The 22,943-nt window shown below is 34.2% G+C and overlaps 1 protein-coding gene and 1 long non-coding RNA gene across 2 annotated transcripts; one reads left to right on the top strand and one right to left on the bottom strand.

Moving 5' to 3' along the window:
• Nucleotides 1-190: 190 nt before the first annotated feature.
• On the bottom strand, nt 191-16,842 carry LOC137399827 (rRNA-processing protein FCF1 homolog). The gene is made up of 7 exons (XM_068086063.1): nt 16,708-16,842; nt 8,832-8,917; nt 6,075-6,152; nt 4,381-4,529; nt 3,684-3,844; nt 898-992; nt 191-292 (listed from the first exon to the last, which is right to left on the bottom strand). The coding sequence occupies exons 1-7, from the start codon at nt 16,711-16,713 to the stop codon at nt 244-246; spliced, it is 624 nt and encodes a 207-aa protein (XP_067942164.1). The 5' UTR covers nt 16,714-16,842; the 3' UTR covers nt 191-243.
• A 205-nt stretch (nt 16,843-17,047) lies between these two features.
• LOC137401046 (uncharacterized) lies at nt 17,048-18,835 on the top strand. Its single transcript, XR_010979282.1, has 3 exons — nt 17,048-17,077; nt 17,736-17,849; nt 18,388-18,835. It is a non-coding gene; the product is annotated as an uncharacterized lncRNA (long non-coding RNA).
• Nucleotides 18,836-22,943: the final 4,108 nt, after the last annotated feature.

Genomic DNA, 22,943 nt, shown 5'->3' with positions numbered 1-22,943 from the left:
TGCTCACAGATTTATAGATAAATACTAACATAAATTTAGTTTGCCATATGCCTCTGCGATGTGCACATTAGAAAGCATTACTATTAACATATTATTATTATGCTATTGAGCAACATTACTAATACTTTGACATGACCTATATCGCCTTGATTGCCAAACAAGCAGTGCATACAAACTGATAAGTGACATATACAAGTACACTGCACAAATTTATTTGTATAAAAAAAATCAAAGTGAAATGCATCAAACTTTTGGAGCTCCAAAGGCGTCTGGCATTCGCTCAATCGTGTACCTAAAACAACAAAAGGGGTGAGGAAAATTCATATTACATGAAAAAAGCAATTATATTTAAAATGTAAGTAACAATTATGTTTACCCGAATATGAGAGCACTATGCAGCACTCTCAACTGCACATTCTCTCTACAGCATAAATTCTCCAGCTGTACTATAACTCAGTTGACTCGTCATTGCAATGTAATAATGCAATTCTGAGACCATGTAATCATTGTTTTGACTTCCAATTTAATTGAGTTCAAGGAAATCAGCTATGTCAAATGAACTCATTATCAGCCAATTTGATGTTTGAATGGAAACGGCCAGAGAATTTTAGAACAGTGTAGTATCCCAACATATAACTTGACTTGAACCTCTGAGTATTTGCACTTGCAAAAGGATACCGCATAGGTAATCGTGATATAGTTTTGAAGCGAAAGAATATCGGTAAGTTCAATAAATACCAGGGTTTAATGCATCAAACTTTTGTAAGTAACCAAATTTTAATTGGGTTACTTACAAAAGTAACCTAAAAGTAACCCAAACTTTTGAAGTAACCCAATTTGCACACAGCTTATCCTGCATAATCGATAAACATATCAAGTGTTTCACTGTTGACTCACTTTCTATTAGATATATAGAGAATTGGCACTCCAGGTATCCGTCTAACCCTGTTCCTCACACCTTTATCACATGATGCGACGATGTAGCATTTGTGCTACAATGAAATGATATATAATGTACAGTCCCAAAACTTGTCAAAACAGTCCATTACTTGTCATGCTACACATGCTATGGTTTTAAGCAAAAACTGGCCCCAATGCGTTCGATTGGCATCAGCATTTGGCAAAAGACGTTGAAATGTGTTTGTAGCACTTCCACATCGCTTACAACTTTTTGGCTAATTATGTTATAACATTGTTTTTTTTCACAATTACTTCAACTGATAAGGCTAAGATAATTCGCTATAGCTATTGAAAATAAAAAAGAATTAAAATTTGGATACCAGGATATTATGCTGTAAAGTCTGAGAAGAAAGTTCACTAACTGCTTTGTTGCGTTTTGGGCCTTTTGGCCAAATTATAAAACAATATCTTAAAGGTCTACTTGCAACAAAATTCACATTACAGTTATTTGGCATCAAAAGATTCATCATGTGTTACTCTGCTGTTTTGTTGGTGAAAAATATGTAGAGATGTGATTAAAAGCTCAAAAACGAACAGCTAATCGCAGCTATCACAAAACAGCCGTAGATTGAAATCAGTTTATTTCTCTGACGTAGTCATTACATTTGGTTATTGTTTTGTCACGTGATGTTCTCACGTACATTGAAAGGCCAATAAAAGGCTCAATATAAAACTTCTCATAGCACTAGTTTATGACAAACACTTCGGGTTTTACCGAAGAGACCTTACCAAATATAGGCGCTCGCTAGTTTACAGTTTTGTTTCGGCTTGGTCTAATCGTCTAGTCGTAACCTGATCATGTGACCCATACTTCCTGCCAAACAGCGCGAATAATTTCTGCAGCATTTTTCAACTATCACAGGTGACCAACAGGCTCGTCATGTTTATCAGAGGATGATATGTACTCCTTCGAGCTAAGGTTATAAAATTGAACGAATTTTTACGGTAGGTTTTGAGCTATCAGTGCTCAAAATGACAGCATTACAATGATGATGAAATAAACGCGTAAGAACAATAGACATGGTTTTATTGAATGCATGAAGTATATTTGTGCAAATAATTCGACGAATGAGGTTGCGTGAAAGTGTAAACAGAAGCCATTCTGTACAACTACGGCCCATTTGAGCCATTTTGGAAAGAGATTCTAATCTACAGCGGTCTCATGATGGCGGCGATTAACTGTTCGTTTTTCAGCTTTTAAGAGCTTGTAATCACATTTCTACATATTTAGCACTTACAACACAGCAGAGTAAGACATGGTGAATCCTTTGATACCAAATAATTGTAATGTGAATTTTGTTGCAAGCCAACCTTTAATAATATTTTCGTGTCAAAATTTTAGGCGACTCTGTTAACTTGTTGGGCTGTGAAGAATATTTTTGTGAAAGTACCAAAGCAAGCCATTATAACAGTTAACCGTCAGAATGAACAATACAGTAGACGCTCTTGTACCACATCCGTCACTAAACAAAAATATTCATGTAAAGTTTTTGTTTCTTATTACATAATAAATTCTATATAGCGCAAAGCGTCAAATCGGTGCAAGTTCTCAAATTCAATTTGAATAACAAGAGTTTATAGTTAGCATTAACAATATATATACCAGTAGCCTAGTAGTCTTGTAGGTGTGAGAGATTGTCAGGTGTACCAAAAAGCTCAGGTAATAAGTAGCTGCACAAGTATTCAGAAACACCAAAAGGTGGTATATAGGTTATAAGTGTTATAATGTCGGTCTACTAAGCTGAAAGTCACAAGTTGGAGTCGCATTGAAATCTTTTATCTTAACCTCTAACCCTGGCTTCGGATGGACATACAGACAAACACCGCTCTTATTATAGTAAAGGTATGTTTTTGTTTTACTTTATTTTACACAGATACATGTTTTTCTTTGCAGCATAGACCTTGCTGTAAAAAATTCGATTTAAATTGACATTGAAGGTATACGCTCTCCTCAACTTGACGTAACATCTTCGTAAGCATGAACCCAACCAAGTGTAAGTGATGAAAAAGAGAAGAGTTGTCAATACAAACCAATAATATCGCAGTTAATACAAAGTTATTAAATTAAAAATTTTAATATCTAACTTTGAAATATTAAAGTTTAGTATAGTATTTTCCTTACTGATGGAAAAATGGTTGAGTTTGGGAAGCTGTTAGAATGGATTAAACAACTTACATGCATTCCACGGTTCATATGTCGTAAAACACCTAAGGTATAACATAACGAACTACAGTCATACCTCTACAGCTAAATGGGTGTTTGTTAAGTTTTCAGCGCATTTATCGATTTACAACAACTAAAACAAGTTTTTCTACTGTAATATCCAGTTTAGGTGTTTTTTTTCATAGTATGTAAACAAATTAATTTGTATTTAATTATTTTATATAAGAAATAGTACCTTGAGATGCAAGTAAATTGACATACGAGTTCAGTCCCCAAACAGATTATGCTCATATGCCGGGGTGTCACAGTAGTTACATTGTAGAAGCGTATACTGTATAGGCGAGCTGTTTCAACAGCTGTCAATAGTGAGAGTTAATTTGCTCATTTACCCTACGTAAGGCCAATACAAATATTTGGTAGTATTATGGAGATGAATAAAAATGGCCCTAAACATATGTACATAGACGTACAGGAAACAGTTGATCCCATTTGTGCATATAGCCAGGGGAACAACGGTTCAGCCAATAAGTGAACCCACACAAGAAGGAAGAGTGATTACCTGTGTAACTCGCTCTATAAGGCAGTCATCAGCGTAAGTCCCCTTGTGGAGACAAGGAAGTCTTTTAAATCTTGTGTCCTTGGCAGCGCGGAGGCCCATCTTGTACTTGGGGCCCAACTTCTCCAACTCTGCCAGCACGCAATCAGTAATGTAGCAGGTGCCTGCAAAAACACTTTAACCATTGAAAAGTTTGGATTTTCCAAAAGATCTACATAGCCTGTATTCTGTTTAATAAAGATTGCATCTGAAAACATTTGTGTGTTACAGCTAGGAGCCTGAACAAACGAAATACGCATATAGAAGTCATATAAATGTCACAAGCACAATCCGTCGGTTAAATAACATAATATACTAGCACCTTTAGTATTTGCTATTTACATGCGGCATGTGAAAATATTTTTGTTTTACAATTATTAACTTGAGCAAAAAAGTATGTATAGAGAATTCATCATAATGACACAATCAACTAAATGAAAATATTACGTCTTCTGTTATGTAACAGAATATACTAGTAATATTTAGTTTTTAAAACGTGCTTAGCTTAACAAAGGCTCTCAATGTTGTTGCCTTGTATTGCCCACTATCACCACTTACACCGGTACGAGTAATGATGCATTTGCAACTACGCAAATGATACCTTAAATAGCTAGTTGTGATATATATATATATATATCAAAACATACAAACCAACACATACATTTGGCATAAAGGCAGTCCATAATTCCCTTATGTACGTCAAGCTTGTTTTTGAGTGACAAGTTGATGAAGTTTGTGTCGACAAGCACATGATATGGAGGGCCGAGCTTGGTGTTGTATGCGAAGAACATGGCAGAGGTAATTGGCTTGCTAAAACATCCCAAAGAGCCTGACAAGCATGCTAATTGTTGTGAATGTGGATAAACTCTTCAATAAGATCTTTTGTAACATAATAAGCATATGTATAGCTTCAGACATATGAAAATATAATATAGTTTAAATCTAATTCCACATAAAAGAGCCTGACACAAACTTGAAAAGAATTTTAACCCTTTCGAATATTTTTAATCATACTTATAAACAATTCCCGATAATTTATGAAGTTAAGCTTTTTGTATTTCAAAGCTTACTAAAACTTGAGCGAGTATGCCAATGGGCAAAGTATAATCTGTAAATGTCTGTCAAATTACGTATCACGTGCATATGACACGAACATGCGTATAAAAGCATAGGAAAGCTCATAGCTGGGTAAATTATAAGTGAAAGATATGTGTATTTACCAGAAAGGTCATATCTAATATCTACACAATGCAGGCTAATATCTAATTAGCCTCAAAATAACTGGTGATCTTGATGACCTGTGCCCGAATGCATTTATGAAACCTGTTGTTATGGATAGTCTAAATTATCGCTAAAACAGGCAGGCTATGGAATTAAAATGTTAACCTATGGAACAAAATATTATTGCATTAACATCAGCAAATAACATTACAGGCTTGGATTTAAATAACATAGTTGTGTAATTTTGACAAAACACCAGGTTTTATCTACATTTGCAAGCCGTATGCTTTATGCAAAGATACATTTGCGATCTTAGCAAAATATGGCCCAGAAACAGCTGCACCGCTATATTATTATATCAAAATCGCTTGTTTTCAACTAGGTTATCTAAAAATTATTAGTTCAGAATTAATTCAGTGTAGCTTATTCATGAAAGCAGCATATACGTTGATATGTTTTAAACAGAGATGACCTCTGAGAATAACTAATTTTGACACACTGTTTTTTAATTTGCCATTTTGTGTAAGGGAAGAATTTCCTACTAACATACTCCTCAAGATGAGACGCACAAACCATTTGGGGTGATTCCATAACCACGGCTAACAAATCAATGTTTGACGTAAAGATACAGCACAGAATTTGTCAGTATTATTTGAATCTGCATCAACTTTACGATGCCTGCCACGCTAGGTAACCAAACGAGAGTGGAGTGTGGTGACTAGATGGGGAAATGCATGAAAATGCCGACCAACATAAGCGCTTTTATCTCGCATTCACACTTAGCTAATTGTTAGGATTGACTTTGTAATTCATACATCCACGTTTTACCGAAAAAATGACCACCTTATGCCACAGCTTGGAGCCTGCATCGCAGGTGCTTTTGTCTCTAAAACTGTTTTGTCTTCTAACATCAACATCATCGGCAAAAAATTGAAATGCCATGATTATATTGTCATAAATAGATGCAAATTTAAAATGTAGTCAGTTAAGATCTGAATGGGTTTTAAGCTGTGTCCAGTGTGAACCACCAACAAACATGGTAAACATCACCAATACAACGATTCTATAAGGAATCTAACAAACTAGTAGCGATGAACAAGACTTTCGCTCTGATCACACAATTTGCCTGCTTACACTTTTTTTACTTCCATCTCTGTTGAGTCATTCTTCTTTTTCTTCAATTTGCGCTTCGAAATTTTACCCCCATCTTTTCTGAAAGAATGGCACAAAATCAGCAACATTTGAACAAGAATCTATATTATTAACCTAAAATATTGTAGCGATCAACAAAAAACACCTACTGACTGCTGCCTCAAAAATTTTCAAAACTTATTTCAGCAGATTTTTGCTAAACTAACAGAAGTTTTTTCCACAGTATTCAATCATGCCCTGCAATATTTTGTTACGATGAAAAAATGATTTTTAGACAGCAGTGAACCACCAAATATTAATTATTGAGTGAAATAAAATTAATGCATAACATACTTTCAGAGTAGCTCTTGTAGAATGCAATCTAGGAACCGGTAATGAAAATGTTTATTTTGAGAATTGTACGGTTGTAAAACTTCCATCCGTACATTCCAACTGGTTACATTCTTATTGGTTATAAATATTAATCAATAAAATATTTTTTAAGATATCAGATCAATCTCATTTTCACAAATAGTCTGCAATAGCCAATTTTTTTATCGGAAAAAGGATTTTAAAGATATCTAATCGCTAGTATATTTAAAAAATCTGATTGCTGTCTCTTCACAAAGTAGATCCTTAAAATCAACTTATATATATATATAGTATTGTACATTGTATGTTTATAAACAGTTTCATCATTTATATAAAACATACATGAGCTGCCGATGGGAAAGCTAGTAGAAAAATTACAAAAATAAATTTTAGGTGATTTTAACCTTTAAGGTTACAAATCTGCCACATCTTTAAAGGTTGACTTGCAACAAAATTAACATTACAGTTATTTGATATCAAAAGATTCACCATGTCTTACTCTGTTGTGTTGTAGATGCAAAATATTTGGAAATGTGATTACAAGCTCTTAAAAGCTCAAAAACGAAAAGCCGCGTAGATTGGAATCTATATATTTTTCTGACGTAGTCATGACAGTTTGGTTATTGTCTTGTCACGTGATGTTCTCAATATAAAACTTATCGTAGCATTAGTTTATGACAAACACTTCGGGCTTTACCGAAGATCCCGTATCAAATATAGAAGCTCGCTACTTTACAGTTTTGTTTCGGCATTATCCAATCGTCAAGTCGTAATCTGATCATGTGACCCAATACTTCGCAAATAATTTTTACAGCACTTTTCAATTATCACAGGTGCCCAATAGGCTTGTCTTGATTATCAGACAATGATATGTACTCCTTCGAGCTAAGGTTAAAAAATTAAATGAATTTTTACGGTAAGTTATAAGATATCAGTGCTAAAAGTGACAGCATTACAATGACGATAAAACAGACGCGTAAGAACAATAGACATGGTTTTATTGAATGCGTGAAGTATATTTGTGAAAATATTTCGACGAATAAGGTTGCATGAAAGTGTAAACAGAAACCATCCTGTAACAACTACGTCACATTTGAGCCGTTTTGGAAAGAGAATCCAAACTACAGCGGTCTCGTGTGGCTGCGATCAACTGTTCGTTTTTTAGCTTTTAAGAGCTTGTAATAACATTCCCACATATTTGGCACCTAAAACACAACAGAGTAAGACATGGTGAATCTTTTGATATCAAATAACTGTAATCTCAATTTTGTTGCAAGTCAACCTTCAAATATGAACATGTTGTGTTATATAGTTACGTGTCATTTAAACTGCATAAACGAAACACAATGCTGAAAATATAAATCTCCGTGCCATTTAAGTTCCAACATGACAAGAGAAATCTAAGTACACACCCAAAATGCTGAACAGATCCCAATGGCCTATGATTCTAATGGCTTACTCCGGCGTAAGTATTTAAAAAAAACTTGTGCATAAACCACCAATAATCTTAATGCAAATAGCACGCACACGAATTATATATCTACGTATTACCGTTGGAAACCCTAATTCTTTTCACTCTCTTCGTCTGGCTGTCTATTCAGTCCATCCGTCTGAAGTTACTCTAAGAGCGTTAAGAAAAAACATTGACCCCACGCCGGAATAGAACCTGGATATTCAGACTCCCAGTCAACCACACTACCATCTGCACCACTCAACCACTTTTCCACATTGAGAATAATTGTGCACATACTTAGGTCTCATGGCACATGTGACTGCCAATGTACTAGTAAAAATAGTAAAAAAGAGCATAAATAAAGAGTATAGTTAATTATACCGCAATATAAAATATAAAGAGCATTTGGCTGTTAATCACTCACTACAAATTTGGTTTAAGCAGGTACACATGTAGATCTTTATTTTATATTATGGTGTACATATAATATATATGTATCTAGTGTAAATATTGCAGTCATTAGGCTTTAGGTCTCAACTAGTAGTTGAGATTTACAGCCTGATGACTGCACAAGTATGAAACTGCTAGTAGCTGACCAATATAAGTACTCTATCTACTTCTTTATTACTTTATATTGCTGCATTTCATGGTGAGAACCATTTCATGTATTCCAGGTATAGATCTGCACTCTCGACAACTTCAGTAGGCATATACACACATTTTTAAATTATTAAAAATAAAATATCATTTGAAATTTGTAAGCTACACAAAGCTTTGAAACACATCTCTTTAATTAGCAACTCTATCATTAACCTTAAACTGAAGATGATAGACCTAGCCCATATACAGCAACACCAAGAGCAGTGGTGTGTTTTGCGTCTCGTATATTAAGACTGCAGTGCCTAGGCACCACAAAGCAAATCATAGATACTTACAAGCGTGAGTCATTGAGCGATATAAGCTTGGTCTTCAGAGATTTCTTTAAAGCTATTTTCTTAGCCTTTTTCTGCCTATTGGCCCCCTGAAAAGTTGTTAACATGAGGTTAGCAGCATCAAGTGAATCTTAATCCATCAATGCCCCCTATAGTGCTTTCTTAAGCTAACTACTAGCTTTCTAACTTCTCAGACTGAGCGTGTGAGTGAAGGGTGCCATGAAATGTCTTAATTAACTTTTATAGTTTTGATGATATACTGCTTTTAATGTTTAATAGTAAGAAATGCGAATGAGTTTATCAATGTGAATAATCTTTTATTGCAATTTACCAGCTGAACAACAAAATATGAACAAATATTGTACGCATTTGCTCCAATCAGAAATTGGAAACAGATATTTTAGCAGGTATGATAAATGAGTAACTAATGAAACAGAAATTGTCGTTTTTAGAAAGTTTCATGTTGTACGATTACAATTATCTCAAATAAAAGGAAGATAATTCCTTTTCCTTGCTGACCCAATGTGTTTACCCGTGATCAGTCAGCCTGGTTATCAACATTTGTTGATGAAATGCAAGCTATAGAAATATATAAGCAAGAGATATATCTATAAGCCTACACATAGATTATATTTTTAGGCAAATGACAAAAACAACAAATTGAACAGCAACTGCCCCATAGTATACATCTTGAAAACTGATTGAATATTATAGATTAGTAAACCAAGTCAGCGTAACAGATGTTTAGCAGGCTGCATAGACATCGCGTATGGCATGAGCAGTAACATAACTCAAACCAAAAAATAATACAAAACATGAGAAAACTTCTTCGAATTGACTCATTAACAAATCTCCGAAACCGTCTAGTGGTTTTTGCAAAGAAGGAAATAAAAGTAATGCAAAAAATCTTAAGAGATCTTAAAATGGGTGAATGTAGCGAGGGTAGTAGTTATAATTAAAAATAGAACTAAAAAAATCATGAAATAGTAGGAAATATACAAGCTACATTAATTTAAAATTCACATTGTCCATATTAGACAAGCTCATACATTGTATAACTAACTACATTGCATAAGGCTCAACTCACAAATGAATTGAATTGATTCTCTGGCATGTTTTACTCACTGTAAAGTTAAATTGACTTGCGCATCTTGCCAGTAAAATTGAATTGAATCGACTTGTTACTGTCACTGTAAACAAATTGACTCTATTTTCCATGATCAATAAGAAGCAAAATGCATCAATGCTGCTCTTTATTATTACTATTATATATAATTAATTATATAGATAATATATATATATTATATATAATCATAGGTATTACTATACCTATGATTGATACTGCGTTGATCAAAATCTATCGCGGACAGTGATATCCTAACTATACCATTATGTTATATGATGTGCGCCAAAGCAAAGATGTCACTGCAGTGCAATGTTGCTAGACGCACAAGTTTCCACTCGACCTCGATATCACTGCATGTTGTGTTCTTCGACATTATGCATTACGCACCGATCTATAAATATATAATTCTCGAAATTTGTTCAGCTATAGCAATTAAAATCTAGGAATGTACAATGTGCTTGTACTGGATTTGATCTCACGAAGATTGCAATCACAAATTTGTGAACTCGCACACCTAACCACAAGGCTAAGCCATTCCTACCATTCCCATCGCTCCTACCATAAACTGTATACCATTTTCGCGATTGCATACACTCCACAACTAATTAATACAGTGCACTATTGGGTCACGATGTTCTACTATAAAAAATTTCACCTTACTATGCGGAACACGATGTCTTTTCTATTCTCCCTTACTAAGGACGAATTTTCTTTTCGATTTTTTCTGCTATTCGATATCAACAAAAAGTTCTCAAGAAATTAAAATTTGGGTGTTGATGTACTGATTACGACGAAATAACAAAAAATGTTGATATGCTAAATGCCGAAATCCTTCCCACAACACCTGAAAGAGATATACAATGCTCGCTATCTCAGTTCAGTGTTATTCGTTGTAAGTTCTAGTAAAAAAGAATTCAAAAACAGATATGTGGTAAAATTTTAGCCTATGACAAAGGTTAAAATTTAGTTTAGTAAAATACATACATAAAATTAGCTTCGAGTATGTGTTTAGTAAGGTAAAATTATTTAAGTTAAATTTAACATTTATGTTATACGTCTGTCTCAAAAGTAAGTACTCCACGATACGTACTGCACGTATTACATTGTAATGTTACATTTTCTTGCAGATCATAACCACAAAATATACTAAAGTTACTGTAGGTAACTATAGTTACTGAGGTTAACATATTGTTCTGTTACTAATTTTTAATATGTACAGTACAATACGTATATAAAATTTTGATGAGTTTTACCAGGGGTGTTTGCATTAGATAATTACTAAATGTTTCTAAACCACTGCATACAATATTTTCGTTACAACACTGAAACGAATTGGAATCATATAAATGTATACCAAATAATTTTCCGTTGTAATCGTAGCAAAACAGACTTTATTTAGGCATTACTTGCTAATTACTTTACATTTAAACACAATTACAGTGGTTTTATTTTTTCTCTCAATTTATTTCAACAAAACACTTTTTTCATCATATGAAATTTAAAAGTTACAGTTATTTAAAAACCTTTATAGTTGTTTTATTTTTTCTCCAAATTTATTTGAACAGCACAAAACACTTCTTATGATACGAAGTTTAAATGTTGGAATGGTAACTGTCGTTATAGTTAAATAAAAATAAATTTTCCGTGCAAATACTTTTTTTTCTTATTCATGCAATGCCGGGCATTGATCTAGTATGACATAGTTCTACGGTTTGCCTATGCACTGGCAATAAGCGTAATTATGCCAATTTGTGTGAGGTGCAGACAAATGCAACATTGTTGGGTATGTATGTGCTAGTCATTCAGAAAGGTATGCTTACTTTTATCCTTATAGTGCCATACTTATATTTATTGCTTTGTATTTATGAATACATGCTTAAACTCTTTTGCTACAAATAGCCTTAATAACGGCTCGCGTATCTCGCTCATTCTGCTGGAAAACCTTTATAGTGGCTAGTCACAGTACCTATACAAAAACATTGATCATGAATCACAGAGTTACCAGATGCAGCCAAAATTTTGCCACACTAATTTTAGGATATCGAGTTATCCTTAAAAAACCAGTTAGTTTTTCTTTTACAAAGAAATTTCAGCGTATAATCGCAGTTTCCAAATTTTTTTTAGTTCCAGATAGATGAAACAACAAATTAGAAACCGCAATCTAAATGCATTTTTTTTACTAGAATTCTTCAACATTGGGCCTCAGATATTTCTGATAACTATATTTCTATATTAGAAAATTTAGTTCTGCATTTTGGTTAACCTGCAAAATTGATAATGTATTTTTTGGCATAGGGTTTAACTAAACTGCAAAAATTTATAAAACATGGCTTCTGTTTGTTAAATACATCGATTATGGTGCAGAATTTTCTGCCAATCCCCAACAAACTTTAAATCAAAGCCCTGTGACAGAAACTGTTAAGCTTTCACAGCAAAAATACCAGGTATATGTGATCAAAAGAGTTTTGGCAAGACTTAATTTCGCCCAAATGAGCAAAAAATTCTGCAGTGAAAGAGTTAATATTTGTAATACAAGGAATCAAAGGACTGAGCTAATATGTGCATAAAGTTAGCAATCGGGTTTATTGTTATTTTGATAGATTGCTATAAGTCCACTTTTTGGTGAGAATCGATAAAGAATTGATTAAGTCTATTTGGGTGAATTGAATAGAACTAAGTCAATGAAGTTAGGATAGCCAAAGAATTGATAATTCAATTGAGGTGTTTTGCGTTTAAACACTTAATTGAATCAACTCTTACACAATCTGTGCTACAAAAGAATTTGAAATTGACTTGTTTGTTTCTTGATGAGAACGAATTGAATCATTTTTAAATCTTTAAAAACATCTCCATTAGACTTCTGAGCTTTAAGCATGTCATGATATATACATTCGATCTAGCTTGTAAGTGCCTTGACTGTTGATTTTAAACTAAAACAATTAGTGAATAAAATTTGATAGATGTGCCTGATTCAGTGCAGCAAGACGTTTAGGTTTAACGCTGTTATGAATTGCTTTTTTAATTTTTTCCTGGTTGGCTATTACAACATCCAAGTCTTAGGATTAAGGAGAAATAGCAAGCTTGTCTTGCAGTGCATGGGTCATAATTTCTCCTGCGATCGAATTAGGCCTGAAAAAATAAAATGTTACTGACAGGCTTTCTATTCAGAAAAACAAGGATGCATACCCACGGACATGGTTAGTTGACATTAAAAATTTGGAAGTATGACGTGTCAAAAGTATGTTAAAATTTTGATTGATTGAAAGATGAATGTTCCATGGAGTCATTAATGGTGTATCTATGATTAGACCCTCTTGGATTTATTGTGGATTACAAGTTTATTGCAGTCAAATTTGAGTTCCAAGAAAAGATCTTGTTCTGAGTAGAGGTGTCCTTATCCTCTATTCTCGAGATCAGTGTGGGCCACTGTCTCTTCTGCATTACCAATGAGATATTATCATGTTTGTTAAAAAGGTAAGTCCATTTAAAAACTTTACAACTAACTTTTTTAACTTGCCAGTCAATCAATGATCCCACGACCAAACGAGCGGGAGCGAAATTTGAGAGTTTTTATGATAAATGCACGCGCACACAACTTATGAAAATTATTCATCAACAACGTCACAAACCCTTGTTTTGAAATCTCATCAACAAATTTAACCATCGTTTTGTAGAGTCGTTAAAGTATAATAACGATACAAAACACATATAAGCCTATTTAAATATGTTACCAAGTCTTTGTAAACCGTTGAAAGTACCTTAAAACTTACCCATCTGATCGGATTATACACAAATAGACAGATTAATTTGGCCAAAAGTCGTTATTAAAACTTGCTAAGCCTTACTTTTTTCAAAATTAAACCATAACTGTCACGTATAACTTTTATCGTATATTCTAGGTAAATCAGCCACGCTGATTCCGATTTTGTACTCAAAATTAAGATTGGTCCACTAACCTTCAAAGTAATTTAGGCTTTTTTAAAGCGTTTCAATATCCGTATCGAAAACAACACCATCGGCATTACAAGCTTCGCCCATAAATATGTGACGAAACCTAGCTTTTTCAGGAATGGAAGTTAGGAATGTTTAGACCGATTTAGAATAATAGAGATGGGTGTCTTAAAACCCTTTATTATCTAAATCGTGCCTGTAAAATAATTTCAGTTTTTTCTGAAAAGTATATAAACTATCTAAAATTGCTCGTAGCTTGTTACATGATGTATAAATGGGCTGAACGCCGAGAAAAATGAGCTCAAAAAGCCCGGTTTTGTCACAAGCTAGCGTTATTATCGCGCTTTTTTAAATATGCAATGCTAAATAGCTTATTTACCTTTCAGAAAAGACTGATATTATTTTTAAGGCTGAATTTAGATATTAATGCATTTTAAAACACCCATCTCTATTATTCTTAATCGGTCTAAACCTCCCTACGTAGCTTCTTTCATAAAAAGCTAGGTTATGTCACATATTTATGGGCGGAGCTTGTTGTGCCAATCGTGTTGTTTTCGAGACCGATATTAAAACGCTGTAAAAAAGCCTTCATTACTCTGAAAGTTAGTGGACTAATCTTTATTTTGAGTACAAAATCAGAATCAGCGTGTCTGATTTACCTAGTAAATACGATAAAAGTTGTTCGTGACAGTTATGGTTTAAGACCGGAAATTGAAACGTCGAGCAACAGTGAATAGAACGATTAAGTCATGCGCATTTCACGAAAAAATGTGCACATTTCACCAGTCTATAGCATTGTCAAATTGACGAAGGTTTCTGTAATTAATGTAGGAGTACTGAAATCGTTTCATTTTTGCCGATTTCAAAGTAACTGACATTTTAGACACATTTGAGTACTTTGGTATTCTAACTGATGTCCAACGCAGTGTAAGTAAAGGAAATAACGATAATATTTTTTTCTAACGATTCTTATGAGATTATTACAATATTTAATTATAAGTTTGGATGACTACAGAACAGTGACTACGTAGTACAGATTTTCTAAAAATCAATATAAATATCACGACTTCTTGATATTGCTAGCTATGACGTTTTGAAATCTAAACAAAATTGTGCATTGGTTTTATATTATTACTATATTAATAATATTGATTATTCTAATAATATCAGTGCATTTTACTTCTAATATTGGCCAATATTACATTTCTCCTATTCAAGGGGAGAGATATAAACATATAATCTTTTCCTTTCATTATTGCTGTTTGTTGTATATAATAACACCCACACCCAGTACATTACAGCTACCATTGCAGTTATCCTATTGCACTGCAGTGCCATTAGACTGCTAATATTGCATTTCTCAACCATCAGTACCCTTTCTTTTTTTCCAATATCACTTTGGTCGTGGGCTGTATGACAGTGGAATTTTTAGTATAATAAATGGAATCCATATTTCAGAAGCGCACTCCACTAAGGGCAAGCACAACCTATAATAGAAAATTCTTCTGGCAAAACATGAAGCATTCTTTACAATTCCCATTAGCAATACAGTGTGGCATTCACATTTTGGATTATAATCTTATTATGATCATTTTATAGAAACTCTACAAACTCAAACTCTATGGTAACTTTTAAAAACACCATCTTGTTCTCACTTCCAAATTTTGTTCCCGCTATGCTTTCTAGACCTGAAGAGAAGCTATGGGTGTCACGATTTCTCCTGTGAATGATGAGAAGAGATCATGCTTATCAAGTCCATAAAAAATATCCAGAACGGCAAAACTTTAAGTGCCTTATTGCTTTGAAAAAAGCCGCTAATACAGAAATATATAACTAAAAAACATGAATTGCTATATTACAAATGAGCTATAAGGGGGTAATACTAAATCACTTTGGTATTTAATAGGCAATTCTCGGGGAAAATGAAACAACATCAGCTGTCTCGTAAATACCAATCCAGAGAGAGCTGTCAATACCCTTGCAGACTTTTTTATCTGTTTTGAAAGAAAGGTCAACTCCATTACCAGATTTTTCCCTGAAGACACCACCAACTCGGATGTTATGCAAAATTGTCATAGCTATTGTGGGTGTCGAAAATCTCATCAAGAATTTTGCCGTAAGGAAAGCAACTGGCCATAGCAAAACATAATTATATTGTCTAAGGAATTCAGTACAAATGTTCCTAAATTTTTACCTGTTTTTGTCTCAGTACATGAAGCCAGTCTAGATCAATGACATGTTTTCAATCCATTTATTGAAAACTTGCAGATATTGTACCAACTTTTAAAAGTGGTAGGCGATACTTGTCACAAAATTACAGATCAATAAGCCTGACGTCAACTTCATCCAAGGTAATTGATAAAATTGATTATAGCTAGCTCCATGTGGCAGCATTTCATTATTTCATTTTTTATACTAAGAAATTGCATTTTCCACAGCAATAGGGAGTCCTTAACAAAAGCAAAGGTATGCCTATATGTAACATAACTTTTGTGCGTAAAGGCTAATGTTATGCACGTCCAGCCATTTTACCAGACGGCAAGACAAACACATTCAAATGCAGCAGGCTAGTGTACCCAGACCTGCCAACCCAAGAGTGGGGCAATGCGTGAGATTTGGTTTTGGGGCAATTGATGTATCAATGATAGTATATATAAAATTGTAGAAATTGGGGCAAAAATCTCACGCATTTTCATTTTTTCTTTGGGGTGATTGCGTGAGTCTCACGCCTAATGCGTGAGAGTTGGCAGGTATGAGTGTACCCGTTCGTTTGAAAATGACATCAAAAAAATGTTTACTCACAGGCATTTTAAATATGTTAAGCGCGTCTGCTTAACAGTCGTGATCTTCTAGATATCTGTTTAATACAACTGTTGAGTAGGATTCCAGGGCAAGCTGATAAACTAGAAAATATACAATAACGCGAAGTCTTGTCGGATTCTGAGGAGCGGTGTAATTTTTCGCCCTTAGTAACATTTCGGTAGAACCAATGAACACAAGTCCTTTTCGGCAATATGTAGTGGCGACTTTAATAGACTGGTATGCAATAGTCGTAGTGTAACCGAGTAGTATTGTAATCATGGAGTCGTAGTTAAGCGACTTACCGTAGTCACGCCTCAAACTGCATCCACTTAATCCCTTTGTTGGAAGAATTATGCCGCTATTTAAGACGGTAGATCATTTACATGTTTGTTCTCCGTGTTTTAGCTTTGTATTTGGACCCAGAAATTTTGAATGCTTTCAATACAAGTCCTACATACTGCAGAATGTGTCTAATTATCATTGTCAGATTTCATTAATTTCATCTGCTTTCCATTCACCATTTTTATAATTGGTTTTAGTGGTATTGTTGCCACTTTATTAAGATTATTACTATTAATTGTTATTAATTACTACTAGTAAAACTTTACTACTAGCATTAACTATGACACACTTCCGCATATTGTGCTTAGCAACATCAATAAAGATCATGTAAACATCCTAAACCCTAATCATCATGGGTTTAAAAGGATACTTTCCTGTACAACCCAACACATAACTACTGTAAATGAAATTATGAAACTTGTGGATAACAATAATACAATTCTTGCAGCAATACTGGACTTTCCTAAGGCATTTGGCAGATTGACTCGTGGTTTGCTGATTGGCAAACTGATAAAATCAAATATTGATCCATACATGGTTAACTGGATCAGACTTTTTGTCCAACAGACTCCAAAGAGTAGTCGTAGAGAGTGTTGTTTCTACAGAGCTGTCTGTTTCATCAGGGGTTCTTCAGAGTTCTGTACTTAGGCTCACCTTGTTTTTAGCTTATATCAATCACGTTTCAGATGACTCTAAATCATCCTCCATTGCGCTGTTTGCAGACAAGCTGTACTTGTTTGTCATGTCAACACCTCAGCAGATTCAGTGGAATTTCAGGAGGATTTATCTTTACTCAATCAGTAGGTAATCAAATTGTAAAATGAATTTTAATACTATTAAATGGCAAACTGTCTGGTTTACCTGGAAGGTCAGTGGCAATCCGAGCGTCACATATCACCTAATTGGCAAACCCTTAAAATTAGTAAACAGTTTTAAATGCTTAACAGTTTTCATGTCAGATGATTTTAGTTGGGATATGCACAAAGATACAATAACATCTGAGGCTAGTCGGAGATTGCAAATGATGAGGCATGTTTTGTTTAGTGCCCCAATGAGTGTAAGAAGGGTGGCATACTTCACTCTGTATAGACCACGGCTGGAATATGTGAGTGAGGTCTGGGTCCTCAATTGGTATGCCAGATAAAGTCTCAGGAGGATGTTTAAAGCAAGGCAGTTAGATTTATAGCAGTGATCAGGGCTAGGCAGAGCATTACAGAGGCGAGAATGTTTTTGAAAATGGATCACTTGGATTTACGATGCAAAAATGCATGAATGTCTCTGATGCTAGGGCATTTCTTTAATATGTCAGATGACAGTCCATGCTTCCTTTATTGATAGATTTGATCAACTGCACAACAACATTCATGATCATGAGACTAGATTGGTTGCAGAAGGTGTTCCATTGGCAGTGAGTGCAAATGCCGGATTTATACTCATAACTTTTCTACCTAGAACATCCGTCGTTGCTGTGGCTTACCGTAATTCTAAAGATATTTATTTTAATATAATGGTTTTTTACTTAATAAAGGGTCTATAAACTTTTAATATACGTAGGCGAACTGTTAACATGGCTGGCTACTATCAATTCCTTCTCTCACCCACTACTACTACTGTTTTTTATTTCTACACAGTAGTTTTAGTCGTCATTATTTTCTAAGTTTTTATTCAGTAATTATTATTAATATTATATACTAAACTATATACTAAACTATTATTCAGTAATAATAATTATTATTAATATAAAATAGTTATCAATTTATGTATTCATTTAATTATTTGTTGCCTGTTCCCCGACTCTCATCGTTAATGTTATTATAACATTAACGATGAGACTCTCTCACTTTTAATGTTATTATAACTATATTTTTAGATTATAATATTTAATAGTAAGAGTATTATATGATCTCTGCTCTGTTACAACTTGTTTGTCTTATTTTTATACCCACACAAGCCACACACGATTTTCATTAGTTGACAGATTTATTACTTGTGTCACTTATTGCCCCATTGATAATAAAAATGTAAAACTATTGGTAAATAAATAATAGAAGATGATATTAATAATGGTAATAAATAAAATTTTCACATTTTTTGTTTCCTAATTTTTTCCCACATCAGGATGAAATTAGTTTCTAAAAATGAATAAAATATCTGCGTAGATAAAATTAGAATGCAGTTATCCAGTAGCATTGTGTGAGAGAGTGAGTCAGCAACATGTTTTTTTTACCAATTTCTAGCTTTTGCTCGAGATATTTCCTCTCTACATAGTTGACAGGACAGATATCTCCTCCTCACCACACAACTTCTCCTCCAAAGGTTGAGAAGTTGCAAAAATGTTTAAAACAGACATTCTAATTTTACTATCCACTGCATTAATGATATCGTTTAAATTGTAGCATGTTGTTGTAATCAAAATCATACCAAAATTGTGTGCTGCGTTTGACTGTAGCAACAACTCCCCAAAACCACCTGACAATTCTGACCACAGGCACTAGGACCATTTCACATGTTTTTAAATGATGTGATAAGCATCTTCTATATATATTTCTCAAAGTCCGTCTGTTGGAAATCCGTCTGTTGAAAATCCGGCTATAGCTATTATTAGAACAGCTGAGCTGGACAACAATACAGACTCAAAGTCATGGCTTACCTTCATTGGAAGCCTAACCTTATTAACTAGCTTAGTGGAGTTTTTCATTGGCAATATGCCAGGCTACTAGCTTGAAAGGTACAGTTGTTTGACAAAGTTTTAAAACCTTTACAGTTGTTTTTATTTTCTCTCTTAATTTATTTCAACTACACGACACACGTCTCTCAGGATATGTACTTTGAAATTTAGAAAGGGAAATGTTGTTATATGTTAAATACAAATCAATCTTCTGTCCAAAGACTCTTCTATTACATGGGCAATGCCGGGTGGCAAAGCTAGTTTTATCATATATTCAAGCATATGGCAATATGCTTGAATATTTGCAATATTCAAGCATATTCAAGCAATATTCAGAATGGCTCAAGTACTTCAAAAGCCCAGAACAAATGATGGTTATGTTTATTTAAAATTCCAGCATTCTCAAGAGGTTATCATATGCACACGGATCGCCATTACATGGTGACTGACAAATAAAATGTGCCTCCAACAAAGAGAATGAGCGGATGCGTCTCTTCAGTCATTTAGGACTCTATCTACCTCTATGAAGCACTCTATGTGATTACACATAGTTTTAGACGACAGAAACAATGTGATCTACAGAGCAATGTCTTATATAAAATAATTCTATGGCTGAGACCGACAAATGTGGAAATGAACTTGCTAGCAAATCCAGTTTTCTCAGAATTGTGCGAGCTCTTGCAGTCTACCACACGCAGAACTAATAGTTAGTCTATGGCGTTTGCTCTACATACCAGGCAGTGGAAAACCTCCCAATATTACCAAAAAATACAGTCAAACCGATCCCTTTTGCTAAGCAGGCGATGGAAGAAGATTTTCTTTAAGGCTTTAAAACTGTGAAAAAACTGATTTTAGAGCAAGGTTTGCTGTTTTAGTCAATTAGGTGCCTCTTTGGTAGTTCTAATACTTGGGACACATATTCTACCTACAGGCAGCTCATACAGGTAAGTAAATATGACAACTGTACAGAGAGAGGGTAAGGACTAGCATTGTCAGATACCAGTCTTTGATCCAAGGACCTATTTAGCAGGAATCGATAAACCACTGGTACCCTATGATGATAATAAACTTGCAGAAAGGTAATTTAAATTATCTATTTTCAACACATCACATCAGACCAACTAGAGCTTGCGAGATGTCAACTAAACATGAAAATCACTAAACACCGCATGTCACCAAAATATATTTGTATTTATTACATACTAAGATTTGACCTAACACATCAAAATATAACATATACGATGGAAGGAGAGATGCACACGGAATAGCGAACTATCGCGGCGGAAGTCCTATACAAAGAAGAGAGCTCCCATGCATACATCACATCTACAGTAGTTGTATTGCATCAGCTTATATTTTAGCAATTGTTCTTTGTGCTGATATTATTTTTATTGTACCCAGTCTACCGGCATTATTAAGCTGGTCTTTGCAACTATGAAACTCATAGAATAAACAGTGCATTTAATAAGGATTTTATTTAGTAACGTAATCTCTCAAGCATCTGGCTGCTAGCGGTCAGCAGAGCCTCTGAACAATGTGCTTTGATAGTTTTTTGCAGCTACAAGAAGCTTTTTCACAAATTTGACATTTGAAATAGTAGAACAAATTAAGACCATACATACTCCAAAATTCTTCCAGATCATGAGAATTGACAACGAAAATGGAGGCACTTTTGTAAATTCAACGCTGACCAGTGTTATGTAAGTTTTTAATCATCATGAGCTCCCCAAAGGTGTGGGAACAGGCTCAGCTACAGAAAATCCATTGTGTGACACCAACTAAGCGTTTTGCAAGTTGTTTGCAAAAGACCAGTGCTTTCAGTTGACAGACCAATTAGAGCAGTTATATCTAAACAAAGGATATAAAATGAGTCTCTGAAAAAGACTAAATCAGTCAGCGGAGTAGAGAGGCCAAGTTGGTGAAGAGTTTTTGCCTTTTTAAGCTAGTAAAAATTAATTTTGCTATTTTCTTGACAGATGTCAGAACATTTTTTGTATATTTTGTGCCGAAGTGATGTCGATTGTTGTCATCAGAACAGACTATAGCTATATCCAAGCCTGAAATATACCAAGCTGACAGCTTGGTTAGCTAATTACATTGACATCTGAGAGATATGGCTAGATTGCATAAAGATTTATAATTATTTATCATATGACATGTTAATGACATATATCTTAAACAAATGAGAGAGGCTATACAGTCTCAGTTGAAAAGATATTCGCATTCACAATATTACGGCACAGGAAAAGTTGTTTGCATAATCAAATTGAAGAACTGATATCAATGCCAGAGACAAAACAACTACAGACGGTTCCCAACCTACGAACGAGTTGCGTTCCGAACGATTGTTCGTAAGGTGAATTTGTTCGTAAGTTTCTTCAGTGCTATATTTTGTATTATAATTTATGTTTAAGGCCTATATAAGTATATTGAAGGTTTATATAAGTATGTCTAAGACTTGTATAAGTACCCTGTATTGGTTTGTACTGAAATTTTTTTTAATAAAATGGAGATAATACTTTGGTGGACGCTGGGCCATGACACTGCATTTCTTATTTATTGTATGTCTTGTCCTTTTTATTATATTGTTGTTTTAATCGTTATGCTATCACTTATCGTTGTTGTCTTATTTTGTGTATGTGTTGTCCGTTTATTATATCGTTGTTTCACTCGTTATGCTATTGTTATATCTGATATACCGTCATAACACTATCACTTATCTTCACTTAGATTGTTGTCATACCAACCGCTAGCGGTCCTATTTATTCATCTTGTTAGCCGGTGTTCTTACCGTTTGCCGTTAGCCAGAACGGTTGATATTATTGTACATGTATATAAATGAGTGCGCTCATTTAGTTGAGCAGAGCAGATAGCTGTACGCTCCTCAGCTAGTGAAATTTCCTTCGCTAATTAAAAGCTGAATGAAACTACACGCACTCTCTTCTCTTTATTTATTAGTAGAGATCGTGCCAAGTAAAGGCCGGCAAATCCCTTTACAATAAATACGTATGTAAAGTTCAAACAAATAATTCGAAAGTTATTCGAGTTACGAACAACGGTACATACGTTTTATCTTTTACGTGTACCGTTGTTCGTAACTCGAATGTTCGTAAGTAGGGAACCGTCTGTACTAAAATGTGTCAAGTTCCTAATCAGGAAAGGACAAGTTGTGTTAAAACCATGGACACATTCCTGATCATACACAAATTCAATTAAGCAGTTAATT

Source organism: Watersipora subatra, chromosome 7 (assembly GCF_963576615.1).
Source record: "Watersipora subatra chromosome 7, tzWatSuba1.1, whole genome shotgun sequence".
Lineage (NCBI taxonomy): Eukaryota > Metazoa > Bryozoa > Gymnolaemata > Cheilostomatida > Watersiporidae > Watersipora > Watersipora subatra.
The sequence above is the reverse complement of the archived record's forward strand: the minus strand, read 5'-3'. Positions and strand labels throughout refer to the sequence as shown.

Bases quoted from the DNA above. Each gene is read 5' to 3' on its own strand.
- LOC137399827 (XM_068086063.1), bottom strand. The intron at 993-3,683 runs GTAATCACTCTT...ATTTCATTGTAG, and splicing joins TTATAGAGCGAGTTACACAG to CACAAATGCTACATCGTCGC. The intron at 293-897 runs GTGAGTCAACAG...TTGTTGTTTTAG, and splicing joins CTCTATATATCTAATAGAAA to GTACACGATTGAGCGAATGC.